Raw genomic sequence first — 16588 nt, 5'->3', positions numbered from 1 at the left:
AAGGACCCCTTATTGTTTAGATATCTCATCACCTGCAGCTCCATGGCTACACTTTGGTTTGCAACCACCGACTCTTGAATAAATTGTCCTTAAGAATTCACTCGATATGTCTGAAGTCAGCAAAGAAAAATCTCCAGCTGGCCAGAGTATATCATTTTGAGCTTAAGCCCGAAGTACATTTAAGATCCAGGTACAATTGTGATGTAACTTAAACTGCTTTCACCATTGTCTACTGTGTAGCTCCAAATGTGTGCAGTAAATGGTATTTGTTCCTGTCTTTCACTAACAACACAAATAATCGAGGCGTGACCCTCCTGACGATGCTGCCAAGCTGTGTATCTCTGTAGATGACATCCAGCTACTGTTCATTTGCACTGTAATTTCTGTACCTGTGTTCTGAAGTGTATCCCTGTATTCATTTGTCACGGTCTGTTCCATACATTGTATTCACATTTTTATTTTGGTTTCGAAGGTCATAGATTTGCTTAATTTCCTTTGGTTATTAGCCATAATAGTATTTTTTTATGACAGAGCAGATCTCAAGGATTTTGGTACAGTTTGAAGGTTCTCCTGCATTTGGCTTATGTGTCCGCTTTAGATTCATAGATTCATGCTTACCGTTGCCATGGAGCATCCTGCGCGTGTCTCAGTGTGACAGTTGTGTGCTTTACTTTACAGAGGCGATTCCAGGTATTGTATAAACCTACAGTAGCTTCCCTACTGCCAGTCCATCAGTAATGACAACACCACCATCGTCCCCAGGGCAACGAGAGCCTGTTTGATCATACGGATTCTGTTTGCATAATCGAAAACATTTCCCAAGTCTGGTGAAAGTAGGAAGAAACGTGTCATGACTTGAAAATGAAAACATAAATCCAAACCTATTGACTCACCCTTGGGGAATGTCGCTTATCAGGTTATTCCTATACGGACACGGGAGGATCCGGGATTTCAAGGTGGGGGTTGCTGTCCTGAAGGCTGTGGCTTGTGAAACGTTACAAATTTCCCTGGGAACTTCCGGGAGGTGGAGTGTCAAACCGTCAGATGGACGCTCAGAAATATTTTGCCTACTTACACCATTTACTCAACCTGTCCTGAACTTTCTATCTAGCAATCTGCAAGCCCAAACCCAGTACAGATCTACACAATTAATCTACTGGCAGATGAAGGGGCTCCACTGGGGGTGTGGGGCTTCCTCCTCTGTGAATCCCATAAATCCCCTCTGGATCTGCTGGAGATAGAGAAAAAAGTGAGTAATTAAGCTGTTGGTGCAATTATGGCAGAATGGCGGGGGGACAAAAAGTGAGGTTGCACATGGTCTTCTGTCCATCTCCTGGCCCTGGGTTTCAAACTACATTAGCATATCCAAAAACTGAGGCAGTCAACATTAAAGTAGTTTTGTACAGCTCCACCACACCATGCAGTGACTGGGCTAGTTGCTTGTCTATATGAAGACAGATTGTAAAAGGTAGTCTGGGTCATCTCCATAACACATTGACATTTATTGGAACTGAGAGTATTATCGCAATGTTATGGACATTTATCCACATGTTGATTCTGGTACTCAGACGATGGGTCTTATGCACAAAGAATTAACAGATATTGCTGCTGGTAAAATCTGCATTGTGAGTGCATTTCCTTTTATCATTTCATCTTTCTTAATCTTTAAGAATATTATTGTTCTTAGCATTTTATAGTTATTATTTTTTACCAAATTCTTCTTTTTTGCTGAAGTGAATAAAAATCCCAACTGCCATGCTGTTAAATAAGTATCTAACACTGTAAAATTGAGATATATATGTGTATATGTTTAGTTATAAAATTCTAAATGATAAAAAAGATTTTTTAAAGATTTGTGTGGTTTCTTTGTGTTCTTTTTGAAAAGGTGTGAGGTCAAACAGTAAAAAGTACATGGATATGGATAAGCACAACCAAAATAGTAAATCATGGCTAGTATTTCTGGAGGTATGGGTCTGCACACAACAATAGCTTATTCGAGAGTGTTTCAGCCAACCAGATATTAGCAAAAAAAGAAAAATGGCATGCTAAATATTTCATGTTTTATACGGGGGAAAAGTAAGCCTTTCTTGAGTCTTGGGGAAATTAAATCTATTTTGTTACTGACTGCAATATTTGTTCAGTGTGAATCTTGCCTACAGAAGTGCGCACAGATCCCAGGTCAGCACACACAGGTCACGGGCTCCCCAAATTCTCATAAGTACCCGAGGGACCTTTGTAGCTGTGGTGCCCACACATTGGCCTGAAATAAACTCACACCACCGCACTGCAGCGAATCATCAGAGACCCATCACATGAATGCACAGGCAAGGATTTATTTTTCCTTAACTATGATTTGCAAAAACTTTGAGGCATTTTTTTTGTCCTTATCAAAACTATCAGAGTGAGCTGGTGAGTTCATTTTGGTGATCACTGAACTCAGATAACCATTTCTCTGTAAAGAACAAGGGTACCATGTGCATTTAATTGTGGGCCAGACTAAAGGATGAATGTTTATTGACTACAAGTTATTATTTTTAGTGATGAACATATTAGGTGTTTTATTGTATTAATATGTGTAATCCTTATCCTTACGTCCCTTTTGCCAAGCTTGTACAAACTGACGTATTTCAATGTGGGTGTTGAGCTGATGGCTGAGGAAGCCTAGATGAATATAATGCTCAACATTTACAAACCTTTCACCTTCTCTTTCGCACTCCAGGTCACCTGTCCCACAGTGCACGTGTTTGCCAGCTGGAGTCAGATGGACTGAGCCCTGCCACTCGAGAGGTAAGAACCAAGGATGGAGTGGGGGTGGGGGAGGGAGGCGGAGACAGGCGGCTTTTATGAAAATAGAACATAAATACGCACTCCCTTCTTTCAGCGCGCAAATAAAAAAAATCAATCTTATGAGCTCCTGCTTTGGCAAGTCTAATCAGGATAAACTGCCAGGAGCCTGCCGAGCCTGTCAGTCGGACAGGGTTTTATCAGATTGTTTTATGTGCCCTGTCAAAATGGCAACTTTTGTATTTTTACCTGAGAAAAATTGAGATGGAAGAATAGAAATCCATAAAATCTGCATCGCAAATAAAAAATAAAAGCAGGGAGAAAGTCACTGATAATGTTGTGCTATCATACAGAAACATTCCATCCATGTCCCACAGTGTCATGCCTGTTCTCATTATGACAATGCCATCATATCCGCTGAAGTTTATATCCCCTTATAAAAAGCCCATTCGTACCTGTCAGTATATGACCAGCAAATTATAAATACAAGTGAAGTATAAGGAATAAAGAATTTTATTTTTAAGTCTCATAATATTATATATATACAGTATATATGTCTGTGTGTGTGTGTAATATATTTAGTGATACATTTATATTAAATATTTTAAAAAGTGAAAATGATAGCTATATCATATTTACAAATAAATGCTCAATACGCATTACATTTCTTTATGGCTTGTAAATTGTGCTTAAAATGATGCGAGAATTATCTGAGATGCCACCCAGCATAGAACAAAACGGTGGCATGCCAGAGTCTGCGGTGTTCCTGTAAGACTTCTGAATATAAGCACTGCCAGACAGTGACAGTGAAGGCTGGATATCGGGGGTGTGAACGCTGCTTTGTTAATGCGTTTCTTGCAGCACAGCGATACGTCAGCGAGGCACGCGCATTCCAGGCGCGTGTGATGCGTGGGTATTTCTGCTCGGCGTCGGGGACGGGGATGTCCATGAGTGAGCAGCGATGACTCGTGCTGTGAAGCGACCTGACAGCGTGCGGCCGAACCTTGTGGGCACAGAGGAGTAGACAGGCGAACAGAGACGCGGCATGGAGGAGGAAGTGGCTCCTCCTTCCCACTGCCCATAAAAACAAAATCATTCTTTACGAGAGACAATGTGTGTACGTGGGGATTGCGTACGTGTCTGTTTATGAGTATATGAGTGTGTGTGTGTGCGTGCGTGTGTGCATGCATGCGTGCGTGTTTGTGCATGCGTGTATGGGGGTGGAATGCGTATTTTGCCTCGTCATCCACTACAAGAAGCCTGGTAAATGGAGCGAAAGCAGGAGGGGGATAGAAAAAAAGGAAAAAATTAGAAAATGAGGATTCTCCTTCCATCCATTTTGTTCTCACGGTCACCATGGTTACATGGCTTGGAGCCAGATCTGGGGAAGGCCACGACTGGCACCAAGAGGGAGATGCATAGAGCTTACCACCCTATTACACCCCCACCTCTCTCTCTGACTCGGTCCCTATTAACCTATATACAGTATACTGATATATATATATATATATATATATATATATATGAGCACATAACAAATTAAAAATCAGACTGTGCGTACATGCTCAGGCTCGCACACACACTGCCTATGCACGCGTACACACATGGTGCTCATATGTGTGTTCAGGCTTGAGCTCACACACACTGCCCATTTGCCAACACTGTTTTTGGCAGCTCCTGGGGTTTATAAGACCACGTGCAGAAAGTGACAGGCCCGTAGATTAGACATAATCCTCTGTGTATTGTTATCATTATGTTGAGCATGTTTATCATTTTTTGCAATGCTGAATGTAGAATAAAATGCAGGGTCAAACTATTCTGTGATACTTTGTATTTTTGTTTTTTTATTTCTTTATCCATATCCATACCCCCCCCAACCCCCATAGCCCAACACTTCCCTCGGGTCCACATGTAAAACACTTGACAGACAACACCCTGGTCAAAACACAAAAAAATCTAATCTCTGTGAAATGTGGCAGTTTTTTATACAAAATAATTTTAATCATTTTAAAGAAGGCAGACTACCGCTTCAGGTGCCTTACCATTTGAAAAGCTATTGTTTCAGCATGGGCATTGTCAAAATCTAAATACCCATCCCTAGTCATGATACAATATTATGTTCCTAATCCAGAGGAAATTATTAAATTAATTATTCAGTATTAAAATTATGTATTTAACTATTTCCCATGTTTCCTTTTGCATTGCCACAGTGGACTCACGTTAGGCCTTGAGCTACATATCAAAAAGCATCCTGTAGGAGTTGAGGGCTACAAAAGCACTTCTGCTGAAATGTCAGACTTTCTTCCTCCGCACGGTAATTTCTTTTCCGTTTTCTGTGCACGTTTCTTTGGTGCCGCTAGGAACGGTTAGCCTTTCATGCTGCTGCAGCGTTACAGGGGTTAGGTACCGTTGTGTAAAACAAAATAAAGGTAACAGAAAAGCCAACCGAAACAAAGACACATTACTCAACTGCCATCCCAAAAGTCAGAGCACCTGAAGGTCTCGTTCACCACCAGTCGGTGATAACCGAGTGTTATCATGTTAGAACCCTACAGACCCAGCCAGGAAGCTGCAGAAGACATATGGAAGGTAATGTTACACCTCGATGGAGATGCAAGGTATGAATAATTTCACAATGGTTCATTAAAGGATTTGGGTTGCGGACCAGGTCAGGTTGCAGTGTAACAGGAGCAGTTTCAAGCTCACCTGCCACAGTATCTTCCAGGACAGGTCTGTATGGAAAGATTTTTCTTTTTAATTCAGTGACAAATGGCACAGATCCAAAGACCCGGTTGACTGTGGAGTCAGGGATTAAGTCCCGAAAGTAGAATTTGGGAAGTGAAAAGCATGAAAAGCAAAGGAGACTTGAAAACTGACATGACATGGTTTCCTGTCCTTTTCTATGCTTTCTGTAACTGCCACCAAATTGACCTTAGAATCTTAATTCCGAAAACTGTGCTAATTGGTGCCAAAGGTATCTTAGGGTCACATTTCTTGAATTGAGAGGAAAGGCCACACCTAGCTGTAGAAAGAGCCTGGCTGTAGAAGCAGAATATTCTATAGCACATACACACACACGGATCAATGCCCTGTTTCAGGCTTATTTTAAAGGATGAAACAGAAAAGTATAATGCAGCTAGAACCCTGGTTTCTGATGGGATCAAAGTGGGTGTCTTTGCAAGTCTGTCCTGAAAACTGGATAAAGGCAATTCACAATACCTTGTCTGATTGCCAGTTTGGCTCAACAGTGAGCAGCAGGTAGTACTACCGCTGTCCAAGGTCCTGAAAACCACCCATTTATCGGAAAAGACATAAATTAGCGAACAGTCCTCTCTGCTTCCCACTCATCACAAAAATATAGTAGGTTGGCTTACATATCATTTATTTATGGTCATGGTCAAATGTCTTGCTCAGTTCATTATAGTTGGCCGCCATTAAGAATCTTTGGCCTGCTATTCTGGGTCAGTCTCCTAGGGTGCAGACAGTTACTGTCACTTGGCTTGCGAGCAAGTGACAATTTGATATCGGCAAAGATTGTCAAACAGCTCGGTATGAGTGTCCCCTGTCTGGGCCATCACTGAACATGAGCAGTGTTGTCAAGGACATGGAGCTTTGGAGACAAATGACTCCAGTCATCTGCTGTGTGTGTCCATAATCCCACTGCTTCTATATAATCCATGCAATATGAACATTTTTTGCTCTTTTGCGCAGCCGATGCTTCTGACGCTGCCCTGAACAGATCGGAACGTCTCAGTGTTCTCATGGCTCACCTCATCTCATCTCAGACATCAGAGCTAACTGCCGTTCTGCTCTGTGTGGATTAGCAAAGCCCCAGGAGGACTGGCGCTTTAAATGAGGAGCATTTAAACCACGGGGGATTCCGCTAGGAAGTTAATGTCTCTTAATCTGCAACACAAGCTTTGAAACATTAGAGGGATAAACGTTTGAATCACTCTGACATGTGTTTTCGCTGGGAGCGGAGGGGACGTGATGTTTCTTAAGTACCGGGGAACCCTCAAAGAGAGAGAGAGAGAGAGAGGGAGAAAAAGGGAGGGAGAGAGAGAGAGAGAGAGAGAGAGACAGAGACAGAGAGACAGAGACAGATACAGCGAGGGAGGGAGATGGGGGGGGTCTAGAGAGAGAGACCCATTTTAACAGACTCGTTTTAGTGCAGGTGGCATGTTCCTGAAAATACACATAAAGGGAAATTAATATTTCAAAAAGTCAAGTGCAAAATGCATTTATTCATTTTTGTAACTTTTAATTGTCTCCCTGTACACACAATCTGCCAGATAAACAATCTACTTAAACTGTTTTCTTTCTCCCAGTGTCCTACCCACATAGCAACTGGCCTCAAATCGTGTCAAAATCTAATTTTATTTTGCTGTCAGGGCTGGTTCTGAAATGATGCCTTTAATAAGACGCTATGGCCTTGTGGGAACAGCTGAGGTTTAATATCAGACTGCCCACTGGACTAACATGGTTTGTGTTAGTGCATCTGGAAAGATGGGACCAGGGATAATGCACTAAATGGTAAAAAGCAGGACTGAGGGAGAAGAGTATTTGGGAAAAGAGACATGAAGACTTCAACACATTTCCACTTATCATGGAAATGGAGCAACTCTTAAAACAATACCCTAACGAGTCATTCATTACAGCCTTTCTACACAGTAAGCAGTGAACACATAGAAAGAATGGCATCTATAGACATCATAAAAATGAAATTGACACCCATCACTATACATCTATGTTGAAATTTTTGATGAAAACCAGACGAAAAGTGTGAAGACAAAGCAAAAGGGAAACGTTTTCAATCCCTAGATTCAAACAGAATACCGGTGCTATTGGAGTGAGCGACAAAAATGTATTGATACCCTGGTAGGCAACGCACAGCATGTCAGGACAAGATGGGCTGCCGTTAATATCCAGACGCTCAAGGCTAAGAGAGGCTATCAATCTACCGACTGCAGACTGCAGTCATCTGAATGGTTCTGTTTTCTTTACCCACTTTAATTTGATTGTCTTCATTTTATTAGCAGGGCACAGAATGAAGAAAGAAGGGTTCCTTATTAAATTTAAAGAGACGTGAGCTTCTGACTGTTCTGCAGAAACGACAAGGGAAGAAGTCCTGATTAATTTGCTTGTCGGCGGGGTTGAAGGTGACGGCATAAACAACAGTAACGAGGAGTTGCGTTACACCCAGACATATTCAGATGAAAAAAAGAACACTATAAAACCTATTTCTAGAACTGATTTACTGTGTGTATGGCTCCCAATGTCCTCTGAATGTATCTCAGGGAACTGCTGATTCTGGCCCCCAAACAAATGGAACATCTGACCTTTTACTTACAGGGGGGCTGAAATGAATCTGTCAAATTCGGCTGTGTTTCAAGGAGTATATTTAAACCTATTTCAATGTCAATTAATCTGAACTTTAGAGCTCTATTTATTCACGGTCAACCCCCCACCCCAACTCCCACCCACCCACTAATCATGCAAATGACAAGCTTATGAGTAATTCACTTCTTTACTGTATGTTGGTGATTTTTCTCCATTCTTTGTTCACACAAGGATGGAGTAATAACGTCAGTGTGATATCGAAAAATCGGGTGACAGAATCGGCTGTGTAGCGTGGGCACTGAGGGTAGCTGCACCTTCTTGGTACGGCGATGCTGTGTGGAGCTGAATGGCCAAACCCTGGGACACGCAGGAAGGCAGAGGCTAAGCTACATTAGCACCTGTGCTGTTGGTGTCACACGCTTTTCATTACGTACAATGCCATGGAAACAAGCCTATGCTTCCGCCCTCCGAAGGTCAGCCTCGTAGCAAGCTTCGCCGTGTCCTTGATCGTGTCTTATATACCCTCAGAATTGATTACATTGTCTGAATTTTACAAGAGAGATGCTCCAGAAGATGTGAAAGTGAATTGGACATCGGCACGCAAAGTCATTGGTAATGGTGAAGTGAAAAATGCCTGGATCTGGGTTGAGTCACGTTTACACCAGGCTGCTACATTCGCGAATCACAGATTAATCTGTGCTTTAAATAATCCTCCTGTTAATTGGGTTGTACTCATGAGGGGAATGTAGAAAGCATTCTAATTTCCCTTGTGCATTGAAAACACAAAAAAATTGTGATTTAATTAAAATGTCAAATAATTACAGAATTATAAAGCGCAGAATGAAAACTGAATAATATGCACCAACATGTTTCTTCAACAAATCAGACTTAAAATACAGACCCATGAACAATGAGTCTATGGTGAACAAAGCAGGCTGATTTATTATTTATTTCTTTGGAAAATGAGATGGTGACTGAGTGATTGGCTTATATTATATACGCCTTGGAGCATGGACAAAGTCCATTATTTTAATGGTAGGGCACATGGAGCTGGTTTGCAGAAGACCTTTGGTCCGCCATCTTATTCGACAGAAAAGAAAGAAAAATGATTTTTCATGCACACTGTTTGACTTTACCAGACCCAGCTCTAAGGGTGTTTCTGGATGCAGGATCATGGCCCTGCTGGCTCAAAGTGAATGTGGGTGGATACTCTTGTCCTGGGTTTACTGTAGGAGTCCAGAGGGGCAGTGCAGTCCATAACAATACAAAATAATAAGATCAAAATTCAGTCGACAATAGTATACTAATGCTGTACCCCTCATTCTATATCAAAATGCCAGCGGCAGTAGTGTCCCTTTGGGTTGCAATGGGGGGACTCTGCGTGGTGAAAGTGACGGTGATTATCCCATGGCCTTCACATTAGATTGTGATTCGGGTGGAGGCAAGGGCGCTGCACCTCCATCCATGGCCAGGCCCAGGAGCCAGGTGTGAAGACTGCTGGATCAGTAGCCTGGTGCAGACCGTGCTCTTCGCCAACCCTGCGGCGTGTTTTGGATTACGTGGCGGGTGCGGGCACAAGGCTGTCTTCTGACGCGGAGATCTGGAGCTCTGCTCGTGAGCTCTGGAGAGTGCAGGAGAGGACAGGCGGAATTTGGCTGAATTTCTGAGGGCATCGAAAAGCCTGCAGTCAAGAGCACTCTGCAGGGTGCGATGAGAGATGTGCCTGAAGGCCAGAATTCATTTCATACCAGTTAAAAATTGCATGGTATTGCCACAGGCATTGTATTTGATGCTCATATTCTTATTTTCTGATATTTCATGGCACTGATATCACTGGCATAGTTAGGCCCCATTTAAAGAAAAAATGATGCACGGCTAGTTCCTCTACAAATCTCTGTTGCTTTATTTATATTGCCCGAGATAAATAATTGGGGAGCTATTTTGACACTGTTTTTAGGTGGTAGAGAAATTGCTAACTGGTGCATGGGCAGCAGTATATGAATCATCCTTGTAATATTGTCACAAATGATTTATGATCTCTGGCTACAGTTTACTGTGATCACAGCATAACAATGAGCTGCATGATTGGTCAGGAGGACGGCTTTCTGCAGCTGTAAGGCCTGGCTCTGTGCCTTGTGCAGGAGGAAAGGCAAACCTGGTCATGGAGGTGGGCGTGGCCAGTGTTGCCATGCCTACAGTTTTCTCGCCGAGTAGTCCTATGTTGAAGATAAAGACCCTTTAGTAAAAATAAAATAAAAAACAAAGTAGTGGGTTGCTGTTTTTTTTGGGTGCGATCAGACAGTGGAAAGCTATGAAAAGCATGTCAGACACTTGTAAAGTAGGTATGGGGAAAAGGGAAAAGTTGTCTTGTTTCTGACTTTTGTGTGTGGGTTTTGAAAGACCGCTGGGCTGTAAATATCATTCTGACCCGGGAATAGTGGGTGGAACGTGGTCTGCAAACAAAACTGACATGGCAAGCAAATTGATTTTAACCAACATGAAACCAAATCACTTATAACACCTAGAAGGTGATGCAGATCCGAGCAGAATGTGTGAGAAAACAAACAAAAGGGCAAATATGAAACAGCACAATTGAACCTAAGAAGCCCTGCTCCCTCTCCACTGTTGCGTGTATGTAAAACAGCACTTGACTGAGCAGTGTGGTAATTTGAAAATGCTGCACATGGAAATTGCAGCAGTGGGATTTTGAGAAGGGAATGTCTGTCACTGTAATTTCCTGCACAGAGGAGCAGTTTGGACTTGTTAACTTGTGAAGAGGATGACTCCAGTGGGTTTACTGTCTCTTGCATGTAAAGACCTGGGCATGATCAAACCTGCTACTTCTGGACAACTGCCCTGATCGCGATAAAACACAGTGAGACTGTGGTCATACATAAGTGTTCATTTTCATGTTTTCCCATTGCACGTCATTCTTATCGTGCCAATGCAAATATTTCGCAATTTTAAATTTTTACTAAATTCAAATTTCAACACGACTGCTGATGCAATCTGGTACTGTGGTTTGTGCTTCTCAATTTGACTAAAAGTAAATGCGGTTCATCTTGGTACCCGGTGGCCAAATGACCATCTCTGTAAATGATGAGACTCCCTACTGGCTTGGGGGAGTCAATATATAGGTTGCCATAGTGATAAAGTGGCTGACTGCTGTGTGGATCTCAAGCGTGGGTCCTGGGATGTAAAAGAGAGCAAAAAAGAATCTGTAGTTTACTATAAATGGACCCCCCCTTCTCTCTCTCTCTCTCTCTCTCTCTCTCTCTCTCTCTCTCTGCATGTGCTAATTTGAGAAAATGGCAAAATCACACCTCTCCTGACTGCAAGAAAAATGCCGGATTAAGCTTTTAGCTCCAGTTGGGAGATAAAAATGCTTTAATAAGCATTATTTAATTCTGAATACAATTGTGCAGGACTAAGCTGGCTTGTACATGTTGCAGCCTTGTCTATAAGGATGTACTTAGCAGATGCCTTTATGTAGGGTGTCGTCCATTAGATATATTACCTCTATTGTGCACATATTTAGTAAAAATAAATTGCTTATGCGCCTGTACAATGTGCACCGGCAGTACCATGGAATCAGTCTTACAAATGCACTGACAGCATGGCTTCAGTTCATGATGTCACTCCTGATGACCAAATCATATCTGTTATGGCTATCAGGTGAATACATATTTCACAGAACATAACAGAAGTCTGTAAGTATATGGACAGTGAATTAAATTTTTTTTTTTTAATTTTGGTTCTCCACTCCAGCGATACATCATATCTTGTGACATAAATCACATTCTGTCACTTTCACACATACAATGTAATGAGCATGTATGCTATTTAGAATGTAATCTAATTTGGCATTTGTACATTTATACATGTTTTGGTACATTGTACATTTATACCTATTTTACAGTGTATTTTGCAATTTAAGAAAACAATTATGCATACATTTAAAAACATTATAGATATTTTGCATTATTTGACATACACTTAAAGTACTCGCTTAATATGTGATAATCTTTCAACATTCTAGTTTTATGAAAGTGAAGAAGGATGCCGGTGTGCATTTCTGAAATTATATACAATGAAACTCGTGACTGCTGTAAAATTACCTGGCAGAGCCAGCCGCTGACATAAACGCTCTATGCAGTCCTTAGGGGTACAATAATCCCGAGTTTATATTAACTTTTTATCGCACCCAGATAGCAACTTTGAATTCGTTAGCCTGTTATCACTACATTGAAATTAGTTTAATGTTTTTTGTTTTTTTTAATGTATGACTAAATAGGGAAAATACGTCCTCTTGCGATCGATAATGGAATTGCAGCAGAAAGTGCGCATGGTTTTATTGTGTATAGAAAATATGTAATAGGAGTGGGCTAATTACTTTTAGGGGCCAGTGTTCTGTTTTTAAATTATTTGGTGATGTCATATAAAATAAACGGGGACTGGTGTTTGTAATTTCAACTTTCTTTTTCTGTCTCCTCAATTTGTGGCCCAATGTGTAGGTTTGACCTCCACCCACTGAGTGTCGCCAGTTCGTATGTTTCCTGCCACTGTGGTGTTTTGATCACATGACCGGAAAGCACAGTTGGAAGTTCAGAGTAACGAGGAAGCCTGCACTTTGTTTTTATACCCGTGATGCTGACACCTAAGGGGAGGAGAGCGAAAGTCTGAGTTCTTCCGAAGAGAAGCTAAACAAATACCTGGCTCGCTGGCTGGCTGGCTGGCTGGCTAACTTTCCTGACTCGCCAGTAACGATCAAATATAAGTTCGGACGTTTTTGACAAAAGTATTCGGATCACAAAAAAGCACCTCTGCAAGATATCAAATGGACTTGCTGTTGTAGTTTCATTTTCAACCTTGCCCACTCTATTTGCCTTTAGCTAACGTTAGCTAACGCTAGCTATGTAACTGCCCGTTTGGGGATTTTTCAGTGGAGTCTCTGTCGCAGCAATTGCCAGCTAGCAACAGCGAGGATTTCCCCTGTCCACTGTCAACTAACGAGTTGGCGAATCATTCCTTTGTAATAACACGAAGCCAACGTTACTGCTCACAATGGTTTTAAACTTATTATAGCTAGCCTACTCACAAGCTAACTGGACGAACAAACTAGCTGGTTGAAATACCTGGAAAGGACAAGTGTTCCTGGAGTAGTTAACTTACTGTCACCATGGGTTCAAATTTCCAAGGCTTGTGAAGTATTTAAAAGCCTCCAGAAACAATGGTAAGTGTTCACCGATTTGTTTTGAAAAACGTTCGACAATGAACTAACTGTAAAGCTAGTTTGCTGGACTGTATCTTTTGATTATGTCTAACTAACTAGTGAGCTTACTGTGGCTATTGACAAGCGTTGGCTCGTCAAATAATTAGTTTCATTAATTAGATCGTAACGATGTTTTGCAACGAATGCTCAGTTAGCAGACTGTATGTCACGATACGTAGTCACATGGTTTTTCTTCTACATGCTGGGTAAATAGGAATTTTAGCTGGGGAGCTAATGTTGGCTAGCTAGTTACTAGCCAAAGTCGATGGTCAGTTATCATTCCAAGCTCGAAGCTTTTGGATGTTGAAAAGCAGAGATTTTATAAGTTAGCTAGCTATGATTAGCTAGTAGCGGCTCACTTCGAGTTCTAGCAATAGCTTTCAGTGTTTGAGAAAATATAAACGATTAACTGCTATCATTTGGTACGCATGACTGGCCTTGCAAGCTACTTTCTTCACTCTAGGACCCTAGGTAAAGCTGACAAGTTCAATGTGGTGATGGAAATGTCATTGGGGACTGAAGACTGGTCGGATACTGTTCTTGCCCCCACACAGCTGTGTGCGCACAAGGTTTTGGGTGCCAAATCCCCATTGAGTGGAGTTGAATAAACATAAATTGTTATGATTGCACTTGTGCAATAGGGGCATCTGTGCTTTCAGAATGAAACCGAAATCGGAGGCAATGTTTGTAAGTTTTTCTGCGAATATTAGTTATTGTTTGCAGGCGCTTCGTATAGTATTGATCCATTTAAGAGGAGCGAACCACCTGCTGCTTCAGTAGTTGTTGGTTGTGAACTGAGACCGGGTATGTCCCCTCTCTGCCTTCCTACATGACGTTTGCTGATTTGTTTCTTCGTCAGGTCGCTGAGGCAGAGTTGCAGAGTGACCGCTGATTCCCCCCTAAGCCTGCCCTTTGAACCCCCCACTTACACCTGCCCTTTCAACCCTGAATATAAGACCTGTGTGCACTCCCCCACCCCAACCCCTCCTTTTCGCCTCTGACACCTCACCATGTTGGAAGGACTGGTTGCCTGGGTACTCAACACCTACCTGGGCAAATATGTCAGCAATCTTAACACAGACCAGCTCTCCATTGCTCTGCTCAAAGGTACTTGTAAAGAAGGAATATCAATTCTAGAAAAGATTAGCTTGTGCCATGTCAGATCTTGCAAGAACCTGATGAGGGATCTGGCTGTGAGGTTTCAGCAGGCGGTTTGAACTTTACCCTCACCTACCTCTAGTAAGATCTGGAATGGCTCCAACCGCTGTCCACCCGCAGCACCATGTATGTTTCTGATGAAGTGTGGATGTTCTTGAAGTTTGAAAGTGGTGTAGGGTGTAAATGTTTTTGCAGTTGTATATAAAAAAGAAGTTACTATGTTAACATTTTAAAGGTTGCATACGTGTATAAAAATCTGGAATAGTTTGAGGGTAAAGTGTCATTCATAAGTGTCTGCTCCAGTGCATGCGAGTTTGTGACATGGGTGTGTGTGCGCGTGTGGTTTGTGAGCATGTGTGCGTTTAAGCGAATATCACAGGGCTCATATTTGAACGTGTTTCTGAGCCCTGTGTTGTCTTTCAGGGGCAGTGGAGCTGGAGAACCTTCCTCTCCGACAGGATGCCCTCCGAGAATTTGACCTGCCCTTTGAGGTCAAAGCAGGCAAGTGGGACTGTTTTAAATTACCAGCTTGTCTCCAAGTGTCAGAAATGCAAAGAAAATGAACGTCCAGTAGCGCTCTATAGGAATGTTACTGCTGTGTCTGTCTGTGTAACTCTTTAATGGATAAACAAGTGTACGAGGGGAGTGTTATTCCCCTTTGAGGTTTTCATTTGAAATGGTAAGATCCTTGCAAGCAAGTCCAGTCTTAGTAAATTAGAAAATTATTTTAAAAAACATATTTAGCAGAAGACTTTTTTTTGTTCTGTTTTGCGTGCTTCATTTTTTGGCAGTGTTCTGAGGTCTTGTTTCTTGAAATTAGCTTGAAATCTTCACACCTCAGAGAAATGTGGAAAGACCTGTACATCAGGATAGATGGCACATGTGGCGCCTTCAGTGTGCAAATGATGGCTAATATAGAGAAATACACATTATTCTGGAAATGCACCTGAGTGCACTCTCCACGTGTTTTGGCTCAACATATTGACCCAAAACCTGTTATCAATGTATTATGGATGCCTTTAAGAAAGTGGTACATCACTAAATAATGAGGGCCATTTAATTTAGTTGGTGTTGAAAATTATAGTGCTGCGTGAAGTCATCAGAAGTTCTGCTCTGTAAATAATGACTCTAATTTAATATTGTTCACTTGACTTTTGGCTCTGGGTTGGTACACTCTCACCATCAGAGTCCATGTTCAGACTGGCATTGCTAGTGGCACCCTTCCGGCTGCACAAGGTGTTTGGGCAGCCTGTTGAACTCCACTTGTGTCCTGCAGGCTTCATTGGGAAGATCACCCTCCAGATCCCCTTCTACCGGCCCCACAGTGACCCCTGGGTCATCTCCATGTCCCAGCTGAATCTGATCATTGGCCCCGCCCAGCCCCAGGACGCGGACGAGCAGCAGGAGAGGGAGAGAGAACGGGAGCGTAAGAGACAGCTGCTCCAGGCCCTGGAGGACAAATGGAAGGTGAGGGCGGATAACTACTTACAATTCCTCCTGCAGGAGGCGCAAGAGTGTAAGGGTGTTCGATGAGGCTCGGCTCATCTACAGCACTTCTGTCTGTCTCCTAATACCTAGCTCTGGTGTGTTAAGTGTGCACTTTTCAAGACATACTTAGCTTTCTTGCCCACTATTGAGTATACAATTTGCATAGAATTTGCATACAACTTGTATACTCAATAGTAGACAAGTAAGGTGTTTCAGACATGGCCTTGTTACTGTGGTACATCACTGAGCAGATCCTGCTATGTGTGGTGAGGTCCTGTAGATTAGATAGATCCAGAGAGAGCATAGACTAGCAGCTCCTACTCCAAGCTGTAGCCTATTTTCTGCAGGTGTGAGTGGGATGATTGCAGTAATATGTTGTGCTGACTGGGGTGGCAGTGTTGTATAGTGGTTAGGAAGCTGGCCGTATAACTCAGGTTCCGGGTTTGCTTTCCATCTGGGGTGCTGCCTTTGTACCATTGAGCAGAGCACATAACCTGTGATGCTTCAGTAGCTTAAGTAAAATGCCCTGCTGTATAAATGGACTGT

General features: G+C 42.3%; 1 protein-coding gene across 3 annotated transcripts in view; it reads left to right on the top strand.

Moving 5' to 3' along the window:
* Positions 1-12751: 12751 nt before the first annotated feature.
* vps13d (vacuolar protein sorting 13 homolog D) overlaps positions 12752-16588 on the top strand; it is a 70555-nt gene continuing 66718 nt past the window's right edge. For 2 of the 3 annotated variants that reach the window (XM_064297965.1, XM_064297967.1), the window contains exons 1-4: positions 12752-13357; positions 14256-14503; positions 14978-15055; positions 15831-16021. In XM_064297965.1, the coding sequence (XP_064154035.1) occupies positions 14407-14503; positions 14978-15055; positions 15831-16021 (366 nt within the window). In that variant the 5' untranslated portion in view covers positions 12752-13357; positions 14256-14406. The remainder of the gene's footprint in view (positions 13358-14255; positions 14504-14977; positions 15056-15830; positions 16022-16588) is intronic. The other variant, XM_064297966.1, reaches the window with a different exon arrangement.

The sequence above is a fragment of the Anguilla rostrata genome, chromosome 11 (assembly GCF_018555375.3).
Source record: "Anguilla rostrata isolate EN2019 chromosome 11, ASM1855537v3, whole genome shotgun sequence".
NCBI lineage: Eukaryota > Metazoa > Chordata > Actinopteri > Anguilliformes > Anguillidae > Anguilla > Anguilla rostrata.
The sequence above is the reverse complement of the archived record's forward strand: the minus strand, read 5'-3'. Positions and strand labels throughout refer to the sequence as shown.